The sequence below is a fragment of the Callospermophilus lateralis genome, chromosome 2 (assembly GCF_048772815.1).
Source record: "Callospermophilus lateralis isolate mCalLat2 chromosome 2, mCalLat2.hap1, whole genome shotgun sequence".
NCBI classification, from domain to species: Eukaryota; Metazoa; Chordata; class Mammalia; order Rodentia; family Sciuridae; genus Callospermophilus; species Callospermophilus lateralis.
Window position 1 is genome coordinate 123,874,249 of NC_135306.1, and position 14,924 is coordinate 123,889,172.

The 14,924-nt window shown below is 37.0% G+C and overlaps 1 protein-coding gene across 1 annotated transcript; it reads left to right on the top strand.

Annotated features, from left to right (window-relative positions):
• Nucleotides 1-145: 145 nt before the first annotated feature.
• Nucleotides 146-9,286, top strand: Mmp10 (matrix metallopeptidase 10). Its single transcript, XM_076843834.1, has 10 exons — nt 146-250; nt 881-1,125; nt 1,224-1,372; nt 1,804-1,929; nt 3,779-3,943; nt 4,104-4,248; nt 5,339-5,472; nt 6,897-7,056; nt 7,761-7,864; nt 9,186-9,286. Exons 1-10 carry the CDS (start codon nt 146-148, stop codon nt 9,284-9,286), a joined length of 1,434 nt encoding a protein of 477 aa, XP_076699949.1.
• Nucleotides 9,287-14,924: the final 5,638 nt, after the last annotated feature.

The following is a 14,924-nucleotide window of genomic DNA, read 5'->3' on the forward strand; positions in this document are numbered from 1 at the left end:
ATATTTTTGGTGTCATTCAGATTAAAAAACCACAAATATGAATCATGCTATTGGTGATCTAAACATTGTTTCCCTATAAAACGGTAGCCACTGAAAGGTAGAGATAGAAGCCAGTAGGAGCTTTCTTCAGGTGAAGGCAGTCAGGATGAAGCATCTAGCCTTCCTTGTGCTGTTGTGTCTGCCAGTCTGCTCAGCTTATCCTCTGAATGGGGTAATGAAGGAAGAGGATTCAAACATGGATCTTGTCCAGGTAATTAAAGGTGGCATCCACTGCAGCTACGGGCCAGCCCACGTGGAGAAACATGTATGCCTGCTTGATCTTTCAAAAGCAGCATGACTTGATTGGAAGTTATTGTGTTGGGGAAAAAATTAGCATCAGAAAATGTCAAAGCACTGCAGGTGAAGAGTGGTTTCATTTTAACAGAGAGGGAAAGAAAGGCACAGAAAGTGGGAATAATTACTCAGGAACAGAATAGTGGTAGCAACTTTGGGGCTATGTTAAAATAATTGAGGAGGGAGAACATGCTAATTTTGGTCTTTAAATAATATCAGGTAATAGTACTTTAATTCTTATTTGCTGTGTGTGGACGAAAGAATGTCTCTCACTTCAGTCTTGAGCCAGGTCTACATTAGCAATGTCAAGTGGAAAAAAATTAGATATTTCATTCAAAGTATTTACACAAGTATGTCAATTTCCTCACTTGGCTAGGAAATTAAATTACAATGAAATAATAAAATAAGGCATCTCAATGAACTATCAAATCAAATGTGATACTTTTGTTTCAATAAACAGGGAAATAATTAAAATGTTTTTGAAATTTAAGTAAATGGCTAAAAAGTGACATGAATGACTTAAGAACTGTATTTATTGTTCCACTAGCAATACCTAGAAAAATATTACAACCTTGCAAATGATGGGAAACAATTTGTTAGAAGAAAGGACAGTAGTCCTGTTGTTAAAAAAATCCGAGAAATGCAGAAGTTCCTTGGACTGGAAGTGACAGGAAAGCTGGACTCTAACACATTGGAAGTGATCAACAAGCCCAGATGTGGAGTCCCTGACGTTGGTCACTTCAGTAAATTTCCTGGCAAGCCAAAGTGGAGGAAGAACCACCTGACTTACAGGTAATGGGTCCAAAGAGGTCCTCACATGTTATTGAAATTTGATTGGCTGTATCCCAGGAGAAAACATTACGTTACTTTCTTCACATTTTCTCATCCAGAATCGTGAATTACACACCGGATTTGCCAAGAGATGCTGTTGATTCTGCCATTGAGAAAGCTCTGAAAGTCTGGGAGGAGGTGACTCCACTCACATTCTCCAGGATGCATGAAGGAGAGGCTGACATAATGATCTCATTTGCAGTTGGAGGTAATGAAATAAAATACCAATTCATCTCGTGTTATGATCAGTTCAGGCTAAAAAAACAATACATTTGGCTGGGTAATTTATAAACAACAGAAATTTATTGTTTAGCGTTCTGGAGGCTGAGAAAGCCAAGATCAAGTTGCCAGCAGATGGTGTGTCTGATGAGGGTCTATTCTGTGTTCCCACTTGGTGGAAGGGGCCAAGAGTCTTCCTCCAGCCTCTTTTATAGGGGACACTAATCCCATTCATTAAACTCTCAAGACCAAATTACTTCCTAAAGGGCCCATTTTTAATATTTTCATACCAGAAATTGTTTCAACATATGGATTTTGAGGAGACACTAACATTCAGATCATTGCATTGGTATTCTCTTACTAAAATGAATTTTTTAAAAATCTGAATACTCATATTTACATTAATTGTTTTTCCACCAGCACATGGAGACTTTGAACCTTTTGATGGACCAGGACAAAGTTTGGCTCATGCCTATCCACCTGGGTCTGGACTTTCTGGAGATGTTCACTTTGACGATGATGAAAAGTGGACGGAGGATGCATCAGGTGGGTCATAAGTCCCTGAGGGTAATTTCACAAAAAATGTTGAACTACTTAAGAATAATTTGTACAGAGTGAGCAGTAAGTGGAATAGACTGATAACTGAGATTTCTTATTAACTGAGTGGTAACTAGAAGTACCTATCTTCATTTAATCATTTTTGAAGAAATTTTGTAGGGAGGGTGGAGTACTGGAGATTGAACTCAGGGGCACTTTACAACTAAGCCACATCCCCAGCCTAATAAAATTGAATTTTATTTAGAGACAGGGTCTCACTGAGTTGCTTAGCACCTCGCCATTGCTGAGGCTGGCTTTGAACTCGCAAATCTCCTGTCTCAGACTCCAGAGCCGCTGGGATTACAGGGGTGTGCCACTGCACCCAGCTGAAGAATTTTATAAAATGTGTGCATTTCCTTCTTTGCCCTCGCTATATACAATGCAATAAGCACCATTTGATCTATTTCCACAACTCAAGATCTTGTGACGGTTTTAGGACTGGCATTTTTAATTGTTTTTCATCACTTGAATTATGAAGGATTACTGGGCAATGAATTCCATTGAGTCTGTTCTGACTCTAAAATGTGCCCTTGAGTTTTTTTTTTTTTTTTTTTCTTTTCTTTCTTCTCATTTGCCTCCTTCTAAAAGTAAAGATCTGGAGAAAGCGCTAGGAGTGAGTAAATCTCTAGTTTATCTGTTTACATGGTACATCCTGCTGCTAGCTTGGGAGCTTTTTTTTTTCTTTTTTCCCCCAAATTGGTTCTGAAAGACTTTACTAAATCTAAATATGATGGCAAAAATTAACTTGGCTTCCGAAATTTGGAAACAGATAGTTGAAACAATTACGATTTCTGAGATTGGGTGAGATCTTCAAAGCAAATGCAAAGAGCATCTCTGCTGAGTAGATAGATCTGAACTTTGTGCCACATGAAAAGATCTAGTTTGAATGATTATTCATTTCTGCATAACTGTTCAGGCCTTTGGTGAAGTCATTTGTACTATTAATTAAACTCTTTTTATAATCTAAAGAAAAGTAGAATCCAGCTGTGTTTGTGCTACAGAAAACTGGTATTGGGCATGTTTCTGTTATTTATTTTAGTGTTTTCCATGTCCAAAGTATTCTAATTTTCTATTTGTTCTATTTATTTGCTGAGAGAAATGTCCAAACACAATTGTGAACGTGTCTATTGTTTTTCAGTTCTGATAATTTTTGATACAGATATTTTATTTTTTTTCTTCCATATTTTAGTGGGGCATTATAATTGTACATACTAATGGGATTTGTTGTCAAGTTTCTATTTTAAACTAAAAAGTTTGCACATCCAATGGCACCTATTACTGGGAAGATTTTTGATAATCAAAAATTATTTGACTATGATGAAGAGGGAGAAGAACAAATCAAGCTAAATCCCCGTAGGAAATATCTTAGTTTTATACTTTGAGGAATATGTAAATAAAATTCTCTGTGATTAATTTAAACTAAGGCTGAAACTGGTACATGTTACTAAATCTGAAAAATGACTAACTTTATTTTTAGACAACGAAAATCAATCTTGGTGTCTCGAAAGAAATACCTTTTGGAAATAATGTTTATCACTATTAGTATAGGAAAAGTGACCTAGTTTTCCTGCCCCAAAAAGGAACTAAGGCGGTCTATAGTGAAAAACTCTCCCATATATTGACTTGTTAACCTTGAAACACACATGAATCTCTATGAAGTATGGAACATACCAATCAACAAACTTGTCCATAAACAAGGGACAGACAAGAATGAACTGTATAGCTGGCATGTGTTCTGAATGCATATTTATGGAATAAATCAATGTCAGACTCTGAAGATTTATGGTTTTACCAATAGGGACCAATTTATTCCTGGTTGCTGCTCATGAACTTGGCCACTCCCTGGGTCTCTTTCATTCGGCCAACCCTGAAGCCTTGATGTATGCAGTCTACAAACCCAACCGAAACCTGGACCACTTCCGCCTTTCTCAAGATGATGTGGATGGCATTCAGTCCCTCTATGGTGAGTGATGCTGGTCAAAACAGGCATTGAAGCTTTGCGATGATGCCACTTGAGTATTGGTGATTCAGCTCACAGCACCTTGAGGATGTTGGCAAAGCATCTAAGTCCACAGATGCATCACCTTTCCCCTCACGTCTGCTTCCCCAACTCTTTCCTTCAGGACCTGCCCCTGAAACCTTTCAGAACTCCGTGGTATCCACCCAGTCTAGCCCACCAGAACCTGGGACACCAGCCATGTGCGATCCTGCTTTGTCCTTTGATGCAGTCAGCACCCTCAGGGGAGAAATCCTATTCTTTAAAGACAGGTCAGGCTGGAAAATTGATCTTTCTCTCTATCCTTTTGCTATACAATGCCTAAAAAGGAAAACAAACAGAAACCTGGTTGAGATTTTTAAATGAAAAATTTCCTATAGATTTGAAAACATTCAAATCTGGCTCTTTTTGAATTTTTAACATCTCCAAAGAATTGTCCAGGTCATTTCTTTACAGACTTACAAGGGATGATTCTTGGTAACTGGAATGTATACTCCATGAAGATAGGGGGTTTTACCTGTTTGTTTACTTTTAAAATATCACAAGTTATAGGACTTCTTCAAAAAAGTACTGGTGTACCTTTAAAAGCAGAGCAGTATCTTCATCTTTAAAATTATACTATTTCAATTAACCAATTTTGGAAAGAGCAATATGGGCTTACGCATAATATTTAAATAGTACCCAAAGACACAGGGGTATAAGAAAAATCCCACCATCTCTGACTTATAGTTCTCTAGTTCCTTCCTATGTGCAACCACTGCTACCAATTTTCTTCATTTCTTTACTAAGATGTTCTATTCATATACAAGCATAAAGAGGGCCAAGTGTGATGGTTGCATGCCTGTAATACCAGCAACCTGGGAGGCTGAGACAGGAGGATCGCAAGTTCAAAGCCAGCCTCAGCAATTTAGCAAGGCCCTAAGCAACTTAGTGAAACCCTGTCTCAAAATAAAAATTTTAAAAAAAGAAAGAGCTAGGGACATGGCTCAGTGGTTAAGTGCCCCTGAGTTCAATCCCCAGTACCAAAAATTTTTAAATGAATAAAAATAAAATTACAAGTATAAAGAGGTATATAATAATTTTTGAAAAAATATTAATGGGTAAATAATATACACAACATTCTACAGACATTTATAATGAAATCAAGCTAAATTATCATATTGGCACTGGTTAATAGACATGCAGTAAATTTCATTATCCCAGAATCCCATGTAGTAAGATCCAATCTAGGCTTCTGCAGAAGGATTAATTAGCACTGATTGGAAGTAAAGAAGACTATGTTTCTTTTACTTTTATGTCTATTTCTACATATTTGTTATTTAATGAAGAAATACAATTGTAAATCATTTTTATGTATTGCAGATATTTATGGCGCAAATCCCCCTGGAGCTTTCAACCTGAATTGCATTTGATTTCTGCATTTTGGCCCTCTCTTCCATCAGACTTGGATGCTGCATATGAAGATAGTAGCAAGGACATTGTCTTTATTTTTAAAGGCAAGTATTGTACAAGAATTTTTAACTTGTTCACTCCATTTTATTACATTTTAGATGATCTATTACTGCAAGACCTAGTGTCAATGATTTTTAAAGATGTGTACAAAGAACATCATAAGCTTTACTTTAAAACATTCAATGAAGCTTCCTGAATAAATACATGATATCTCATATCCATGGACAGAAAAAAAATCAATGAGTTCAAAATGCCAATTTATCTACAGATAAATAACATTATCAATTCAAATGTCAAAATATCTTTCATGGAATTTGAAAACTTGATTCCATGATTTTTATGAAAGAGCAAAGGCCAAGAATAGCCAGGATGCTCCTAAAGGATAATAAGATGAGAATAGCTCTGGGATACAAGGCTCAGTAGGTTAAATACTGTAAAATGAGGGCAGGGATAGGTCAGTGGAACTTTCTAGGCTCAGTGGCTGCTTTGTTAGATTTAGACTAGATTTATGGTGCAATTCCCCTGTATTACATTTTATTTGAGCTTCTATTACTTTTTGAGTTAGTTTTATTAACATGTTTTTGTAGGAAATTGCCAACTTGTTTTCAAATCAATTGATATAAAGTTTTCAGAACATTATTTTGTTGCAATAAATTATTGCTGAAGTTATCTTTTTTTGTTTGTTTGTTTCTCATATTGACTCTTTTTGACTTCTACTTTTCTTCATCAATTTCATAGGACACAATAATTCTACTGGTCTTCTCAGGGAATTAAGTTCTTTGTAGATCCTCTAATGCATTTTTATTTTCTATGTGTTTAATTTTTTAATCCTTATTATGCCTTTATTTTTTCTTTGAATTTATTTCACTTTTGTTTTATAACCTCTTAAGTTTGACTTATCTTTTTGACTGCAACATATTTTCTTTTCTAATATAAGCATTTATGCCTGTAAGTATCCTCTTTTTTATTCTTCATCCCACAAACTTTGATATGTGGTATCATAAGGCACTTTGTTCCCTTTTAAGTTTTTTATTTCCATTTTTTCCCCTTGGCTCATAACTTATTTGTTGTGAGGAAGGAATTCAGGCTTAGGATGGGCTAGGATAATAAAATAAATGTGGAGGGATTAATTGGAATCCATTGGCCCAATTCATTTGAATTTGAGTGGATTTCTAGAATATTCAGAAGAAACACAAATTAGACTTGACAATTTTGAACTACCTAAGAGGAAGTGTCCAAAAAGCAACTTATCTACTGATATGACATTTGGGAGGGAGGTCTAGGTTAGAAATGTTGATTAAAAATTCATCAGCAATTGAGTACTGAATCAGAGTTCTTTACTAATTTATTTGTTCATTCATTCACTCATTCAGGAAATTTTTATTCAATATGCCAGCATCTAGACCTCGGGTTAGTAGCTGGCATTAAAACCAGGACCTTCTCTTAATGCAGCAATGTTTTTCAACAGGAAATAAGTTCTGGGCAGTCAGAGGAAGTGAGGTACAAGCAGGTTACCCAAAAGTCATCCACATTCTTGGATTTCCTCCAACCATAGAGAAAATAGATGCAGCTGTTTATGATAAGGAAAAAAAGAAAACATACTTCTTTGTAGAAGACAAATATTGGAGGTAAGGTGCAATAGGAAGAACTTTGGAGGGAAATTATTTTCTTTATTTAAGGATTCTCATGCACCCCACTCTCTCTCTCTCGAATTTCAATTTTTGTGATTATGAGGAAGAAGTTTAGTCTTTGCAACTTTCCAGGTGCAAAGAGCTTTGAAAATGGCAATCACTGTCTACATATTCAGACAACAAAAGACATCAGGAGAGGCCCACTGAGGTCCAAAGGCACATTTACTTCTCAACCTATTACCAGTCACCATGTGACTGCCTTGGAAAATCCAGGTATTGCAAGCTACAAAGCCAAGGTCTCCAGGGTCCCTGTGTGATAGATGACCAGAGTTTGTTTTTTAACCAAATGATTTAATTCACTTTGCATCTTATGTACATGTAGTCCTCATAAATTTGTGGCAGGTAGATACTTGGGTTCTATGTGTCCAAGCTTAGAAAATTGACTTTAGATAGATACATATATACATACATACATAAAACCTCTGTAGCATTGTGACCCTGTTTCTGGAGAAAATATTCTTTTATATGATGAGTTTATAAGCCCAGAAATGACATTATGATAGCCTTCAAAATATTTAACACCTCTTTGCACAAGTGGAGAAGTATCTATAATTCTACTCTAGAACATTGACATAACTTCATACTATTGTGTAACAGGACTTCTATACAACAATCAGCTGAATTTCTTTTCTTTGGTGCAGATTTGATGAAAAGAGCCAGTCCATGGAGAAAGGCTTCCCTAGAAGAATAGCTGATGACTTTCCAGGAGTGAAAACAAAGGTTGATGCTGTACTACAGGAATCTGGTAAGAGGATTCTCATGTTATTGCCAGTGGGGTACTTTGGGGCATTATATGGCATCAAAATGAAGTTTTAAAGTATATTTTGGACTGTTTTGACTCTTTGTCCATTTATAGAAAATGCTACTGTGAATATTTGTGTACAAATATTTGTATGACACTTATTAAACAGTACACTTAAAATTGGTAGATTTTATGTTATGTAAATGGTACCTACATAAAGTTGCTAAAACATCACAAAAAAATGAAGATTCAAAGCAATTTTTAAATCATTCAGTCTTCTACTCTTTTTGCTCTTTTTACTCCTAGAATTTTTAACTTTTCAACTTGCACAGATTGGTTTTATATTTTGTTTTTCCTTGAATAACCTCTAGTCTCTGTTTCATGCCTGCATACAAAATCAAGGATACATCCTTATGCTGAAGCCAGTATCTTTCAGATCCCTGTGTTGGGATTAATATACCACCAAATGTGAGCCAGATTTACTGATGACTGGTTATTTTTCTCCCCTATTTCATTCTGCTGTCCCTTCAATCCTATCCTTCCTTAAGAGGCCTCTACTGGACTTTTGTTGCAATCTGCAATTGTTTACATTGGTTTTTTTTGTAAGTAAATAATTGTCTTCCCATCTACTCAAAATAGACAAAATTTGACTCCCGATAAAGGGTAGAGGGCAAAGCAAAACTTGTGCTTGCTTACTCTGAAGCAAAACTTTTACTTGCTTGCTCAGATTTTGGAGGGAGCTATCAGGGCTTGACACTGATCTGTCAGCTATAATGCTCATGAGGCTGATGACCTTGTTATTCAAACAACTTCACCATAATGTATACAAAGTGGAAAATGAACCTCTGGCATATTTTACCATTAGTCAGATTCTCTTAGATTCAATTGCCTCCCATTCTGTGATTTCTGACCTACCGGAGGGAGGAGAGGTTGGGAAGAAAGAGGAGCAGATAAAAGTTTTGAAAAACCATAAAATCCCATTTAAAGACAACATAATGCAATGTTTAGAGCACTGGCTTTGGAGTCAGAGGAGAGGGAATCATCCTTCAATCTTTCATTAGAGATATTACCTTTGGAAAAATACAAAGCCTTCCTAATTTTCAGTTTCGTCCTCAATAATAACACCTTACCTTTTGTTGTTGTTGTTTGGTTTTTAACAAGGATGGATGAGATAAAACATGTAAAGCATGCAACATAATGCCAGGAACAGAGAACTTCTTAATAAATGTCATCCATTATCGCTCACTCTTATTTTAAGTTATACAGGTTGTGAAACTGATTAATTTAAAGAACGTCTCATCATTTTCTTCATCTATGTTTTCAGGGTTTTTCTATTTCTTTAGTGGATCATTACAGTTCGAGTTTGACCCAAATGCCAAGACAGTGACACGTATACTGAAGAGTAACAGCCGGCTACGTTGTTAAGAAAGATCAGGGGAAGACAATGTGAAATTTTTGAATTAATTTAATAATTGCTCATCTAATTTATTGTGAGTTAGAAAGATTGATTATTCCTGTATGTGCTGTGGCCAAAGATGAACTTCGCAGACATCTTTGTGGTCATGGAGCATTGTCTGAATTTCTTCACTTGCTCTTGAATTACATTGCACAGAAGTGAGAAATGCTCATGTGCAATAAGTGAGAGGGTGTATCTTGTGGTTATTTTATTTATTATTTAATAAAGATTTTAATTTTTGTTCTGTTCCTTGCTTTCTGGAGTAATTCATGTTCAAAATTTATATTGTGGACTGAGATTTGACAGATGTTCTGCCAATAGGTATGTTAGGATCCTACATTCCATGGGTGGGTTCCATGAACATCACAAAAAAATCTCCTGTTCTCTGCACCAATTCGGATGTTTTAAATGTGCTGTAAACATCTAAAAAAAGGAAGCAGGTCAATAGTGGTCCTATGGCAATGGTTCTTGGCAATCTTAGGAAGTGACATTTTAGAATGCTGGAGCCTGGGACTCTGGTATCTAGTGCACATTATACTTTTACAGGTGGGGAGACAACTTGTTTGGAGCTCAGTGACCTCTGTTTCATTCCAAATATTTCTTCAGCAAAATCCTCTGCCGTCCTAGAGACCAAAATTCTCTTAACATCTTTACCTTCTCATTAAAATATTCTCTTGTTGCCATTATGTGTTTGGAAAACCCTGTATGATAAGAGTTTGGGTGTACATGCCAATCATCTGACAGATTTGTTACCACTAAGTCATATGCCGTAAACCACACCAATTACAACATAGAAACTTGTTCAGTCTTTCATTGATTCACCTAAATACCAGGCACTACCACACATCAAGGTATAGAATAGTAAGGAAAACACATATAACCCAACCTGATTGATTTTTTAGCTAGTGGGAGAAAGAAATCAAATAAATGAATACAGATTACCATATAACAACAAATGAGATAAGTATTATTTTTAAAATGACAAAATGTAAAGGGAGAATAATGTTGGAGGAAGAGTTACCTGTTAAAGATTTTTGGGTTAGAAAAGGTTTCTCTGGAGCAGTAATTTTAAAAAAAAAAAATCATCAAAATTCAATTAGCAAGGTGGATGAGTAGAAGGAGATAGACCATTCTAAGAAAAGAAAATGAAAAATTAGTGTTGAGGTCTAGTGGTGAAAAAAATCTTGGCATATTCAAGAAGCAGAATGAAGATAAGTACCTGATTAGAGTCTTGAAGGGAGATGTGTTGGAAAGGAAGATGATGTTAGGCAAGCAGAATCAAATCAGCAGGAGTCTTTCAGACATATTAAAGATATATTCTATTTTTAATGCAAAGTGACACAATCCATCTTATATTCTGAGTGATTAGCTGGAGGGAATTGGAAGAAAGCAGTGATGAAAACTAGAACCCAGGCTAAAAGCCTATTACAGATGATGGATCTCAGGGAAGACTTAGAGAGATTACTGGATTTGAGTTATATTTTATCATTATTCAGATTTAATGGTGGATTAGATAAACAGTTATTAGGAAAAATAAGTTGCTAAGAATACTCCTTAAACTTCTGGCTTGAACAACTTCTTGGATGGCAGTGATTTCAACAGAGTTAGGGGAAGACCTGAAGAGAAATAATTTTGTGGGAGAAAGTTAAGAGTCAGGAAGAATCATGTCATTGTTAGATTTATAATTTCTGTAAGATAACCAAGTAAAGTCATTAAAAGGCAATAGCTAAGGGAATCTGAAGCTCAAAAAAAAAAAAGTAAATATAACTGGCAGTTTGGTGGCTTCACACAAGTCCTGGGAATAGATAAAGTTATATGGGATACTGCAGGGATAAAAGAATATGGTTCAGGACTGATTGTTATAAAATCAAGTGTCACTAAGTTGAGGTCAGGCTGTGCTGTGGCAATCCCCAATTGTCAGTCAGTGTCTTTCCACTGAAAGTGCATCATGGTGTTCTACTTGGGTCTTTAAGTCACCCTCACTTTAAGATCCAGGCTAGTAAAAGACCACCACCTTGAGCTCTGCCCTTCACGGTGACACAGGGAGTTACTGATACTTCTCACACCGACTCCTAAAGCTCTATGTGGAGATAACAGACATTATTCTGTTCACATTTTCCTGGCCAAAGAAAATTACATTGCCTAATCTAATGCCAAGGATGGGGAAATGATATCCTTTCACACACCTGGGAGGAGAATCAGAAAGTTCCTAGATAGCACTAATCATAATCACAAGGACATTTTCTTTCTTTCTTTTTCTATGATTTTTTTTCATTAGTGCATTATAACCATACATGATAGTGGGCTTGTTTTGATGTAATCATGCATGAAATATACATTATTCCATTTCAGTCTCTAGTACCTCCTCCTTCCTTGCCCCTCTCCTTCTCCCCATGCACCCTCTCCTCCCCTGGTCTTCCACTCATGTATTTACAGGAATATATACAGGTGGAATTCATGGCACGTTCATACACGCACAGAATAATTCGTTCAACCTCATTCTGATGTCCTTCCCCCTTTGTGTCCCTCCCCTCATCCTGTCAACCCCCACCCCACCCCTTTCCTTTCCTCTGATATCACAAGAGACTTTTTCTTGGGGAAAAAAGAAAAAAAGAAAGTGTAATTTCTTTATTTTAAATATTTGACACTAGTTTTTTGAATTGGAAATACATAAAAATGACCCAAGATCCAAAAGGAAAGAAACATTTATTTAGTAAAATAAATGATTTTTCTTTTTCTTTTTCTCTCATCTCAGCCACCCAGTTTTCTGGTGCAGATGTGAGCAATGCTTCTAATTTCCTATGAATCCTTTCATCTTCTCTATGCATTAATAACATTAACTAACTATGTCTTTTAAATTTTGTGGATTTTTTTTAACCCAAAGGACAGCATCCTGAACCATATTGTTATCCCACTCTTCACTTTTTCTCACTTAACTTAATGTCTCTTAGAGACTGTTCTATATCAGTAAGAGCGGGATGGCCTCATTCCATTAAATAGCTATATAGTAACCCAATATATGAATCCATAATTTAAGATTACCTTATTTGTATACATTTTGGATTTGTTTTCAATTTTTTTACAGAAACATTACAAGTATCCTTTTACATATGTCATTTCACAGATGTGAATATATCTACTGAAAAACTCTACTGTTATGGACCAGATAAAGAAGCAAGAACTGGAAGAGGAATTCAATGATTTGGTGATGCAGAAGTCATAGAGGAGCCCAACAATAATAGCATGGATGGGACAATGGGGGCAGAATTCTGACCAAAGTATCCCTTAGGATGGTTTTGGTACAGATTGATTTAATAAATAGAGCTCAGTGGCTCACCAACTAGCAAGAAAGCCTCAGAGTAGCTTTTAGTTGTGGTTTGATCAGTCTCTTCACCTGTTCTTTTGACTCTGCCTTCTGAGTGGTGGCTAGATGTCCTCCTAGTGGCCCAGCAACATCAGGACTATGTGTCTGCCACACATTATCTCTATGCACCAAAGAAGACTTCTCCACTCTCTCTGAAACAGGCCAGAAGACCCCCCCAGAAGACCCTTATCATAATTAATCAGAAACCCCCATTATATTTGTAACACATACTTTCCTCTTCTTCAGAAAGCTTTCTATCAGCAAAAACTTCTGCCTGCAGAAGGGCATTGTGGTTGATAGTTTCCTCTTTTTTGCAAAGGCCAGGTTTACAGCAAAAAAAAAAAAAAAAAAAAAAAAAAAAATTTGTGGAACCTCTGTCTAGAGGATGGAATGAATTGCACTTGTCACATGAACCTCCTAGCCTGCGCCGTCCACCCCCCCACACCCCCAACCCGCACACACACACACACACACACACACACACACACTGGATATAAAGTTCAAAGAGTTTCTGTACTCATTGCCACCTCTGAACTCTGCAGTCAATAAATCTGCTTCCTGAAGATTCCTCAGGTGTCCAGCCTCTTCTGTCCTATTTCATTCCCTGGCTGGGCTATCTTTGGTCATGGAGCCACACCTTACTATAGAAACAAGACTGGTTAGACCCTTGGAGGTGGAGACATGCTTAATCTCATACCAATTACGTGGTCACTAGTCAGTGGATGAGGAGAGAGTTGACTCTGAGGCAGCATGAGTGCTTTCCACCAAGAACAACTGTGCTTTGAGGAAGGAGAAAGTATATGCAAAAATTAGTCGTGGGAAAATGTTGGCAAAGCCCTCAGAAAGTGCTTTCTTCTGTGTTTCCGGGTTTGATTAATGGTTCTCATGAATGCTCTTATTTGGTTGGGGTGGGATTAAAGATAAAAAGAAACTTCAGTTTATAGGCACCATAAAGTGCTTTACATGTGCAATTCATTTAGTCCTCATAATAACCATGGTTAATAGTAATCTCTTTCTATTACAGACTCTTAGCCTCAGAAGGATGATTTCCCCAAGATCAGCAACCATTGAACAGTAGCACCAAGATTCTCCTCCAGAACTCTCTGGATTCAAAGATCTTATTCTTCTTCAGACTCAGGTAACAGAACATAATTCAGCCTAAGATAACTTTGCCTCTGTGATTCTCTTGTTAATGTCTTTGCTTTCAAGGGCATAAAAGTTTGACCATCTCTGAGATTGCTGAGTTATCTCATCATGGTATTTCTGATTCTCAGCCCTTGATATGTGAAAACATCTGAGAACAGCTAGCACTAAGACAAAACGTAGTCTGACTCAGAATCCTGACACTGACTCAGAATTCACCTCCAGAGTTACCAGGAAAGTACTGGATTCATAGCACATTTCATATGCTTGGAGACATTCAACTAAATAATATTAAGTGGACTCCTTTAGATACCTGAAGTTGGAGAAATCTGATTCTTATGGTTCTACCATCCCTTCAACATATGTGACCTCTCCAGGCTTGTTTCTTTTTCAGTGTTCCTGGTACAGACAGCAGCACCACTTTCTTCTTGAGTCTTCCTCTTAAAATCTCAGTCATCTTTGACCCTTCTTTTTCCCTTGTGGGCTCCATTCCCTCAGCTGTTGTAGCCTGTGTCATGTCTAGAAAGGGAAAAGTAAGGGATGGGTACAGCATGAGAGGAGCAGGGTAGACAAGAAGAAATACATGAGAAGTGTTACTCAATCCTTGTGGTTGTCTACCTACCAGTGTGTGCTCACATTGCCTCTATTCTTACCTACTTTCTTCTTTCTCCTTTATCTACGAAAACTCAACCATGCCTCAAAGCCTGGATCATTTTCCACCTTGCCCATGAAGCCCACCTAAAATTAACTTCTGACTCAGGTTTAACAAGTTATGGAATCAATTCTGGCATAACCACTTTCTTAGAGCTGATGATGTTGAATCAGTATCTGTTCAGAACAGGGACTGGGACAGAACAGGATTTGAAGAAACTGTTCCAGATTCAGGTGCCAACAAGAAGTGACAGTCCAGTGAGCAAAACATACATTCAAAAGGGATAAAAGCAGAGTCCAGTCACAATTGAGTCAAGCAGGTGAGGTTTGCAAATGAGTCAGTGGCGATCCCAGGAAGTGGGAGGAGCGCTGAGAACTACCTGAGGTGAGCTGGCTGGAAAATCCAGGCAGGAGGCAAGCAGAGTGCAGGTGGGAGGCAGGGTCCCAAC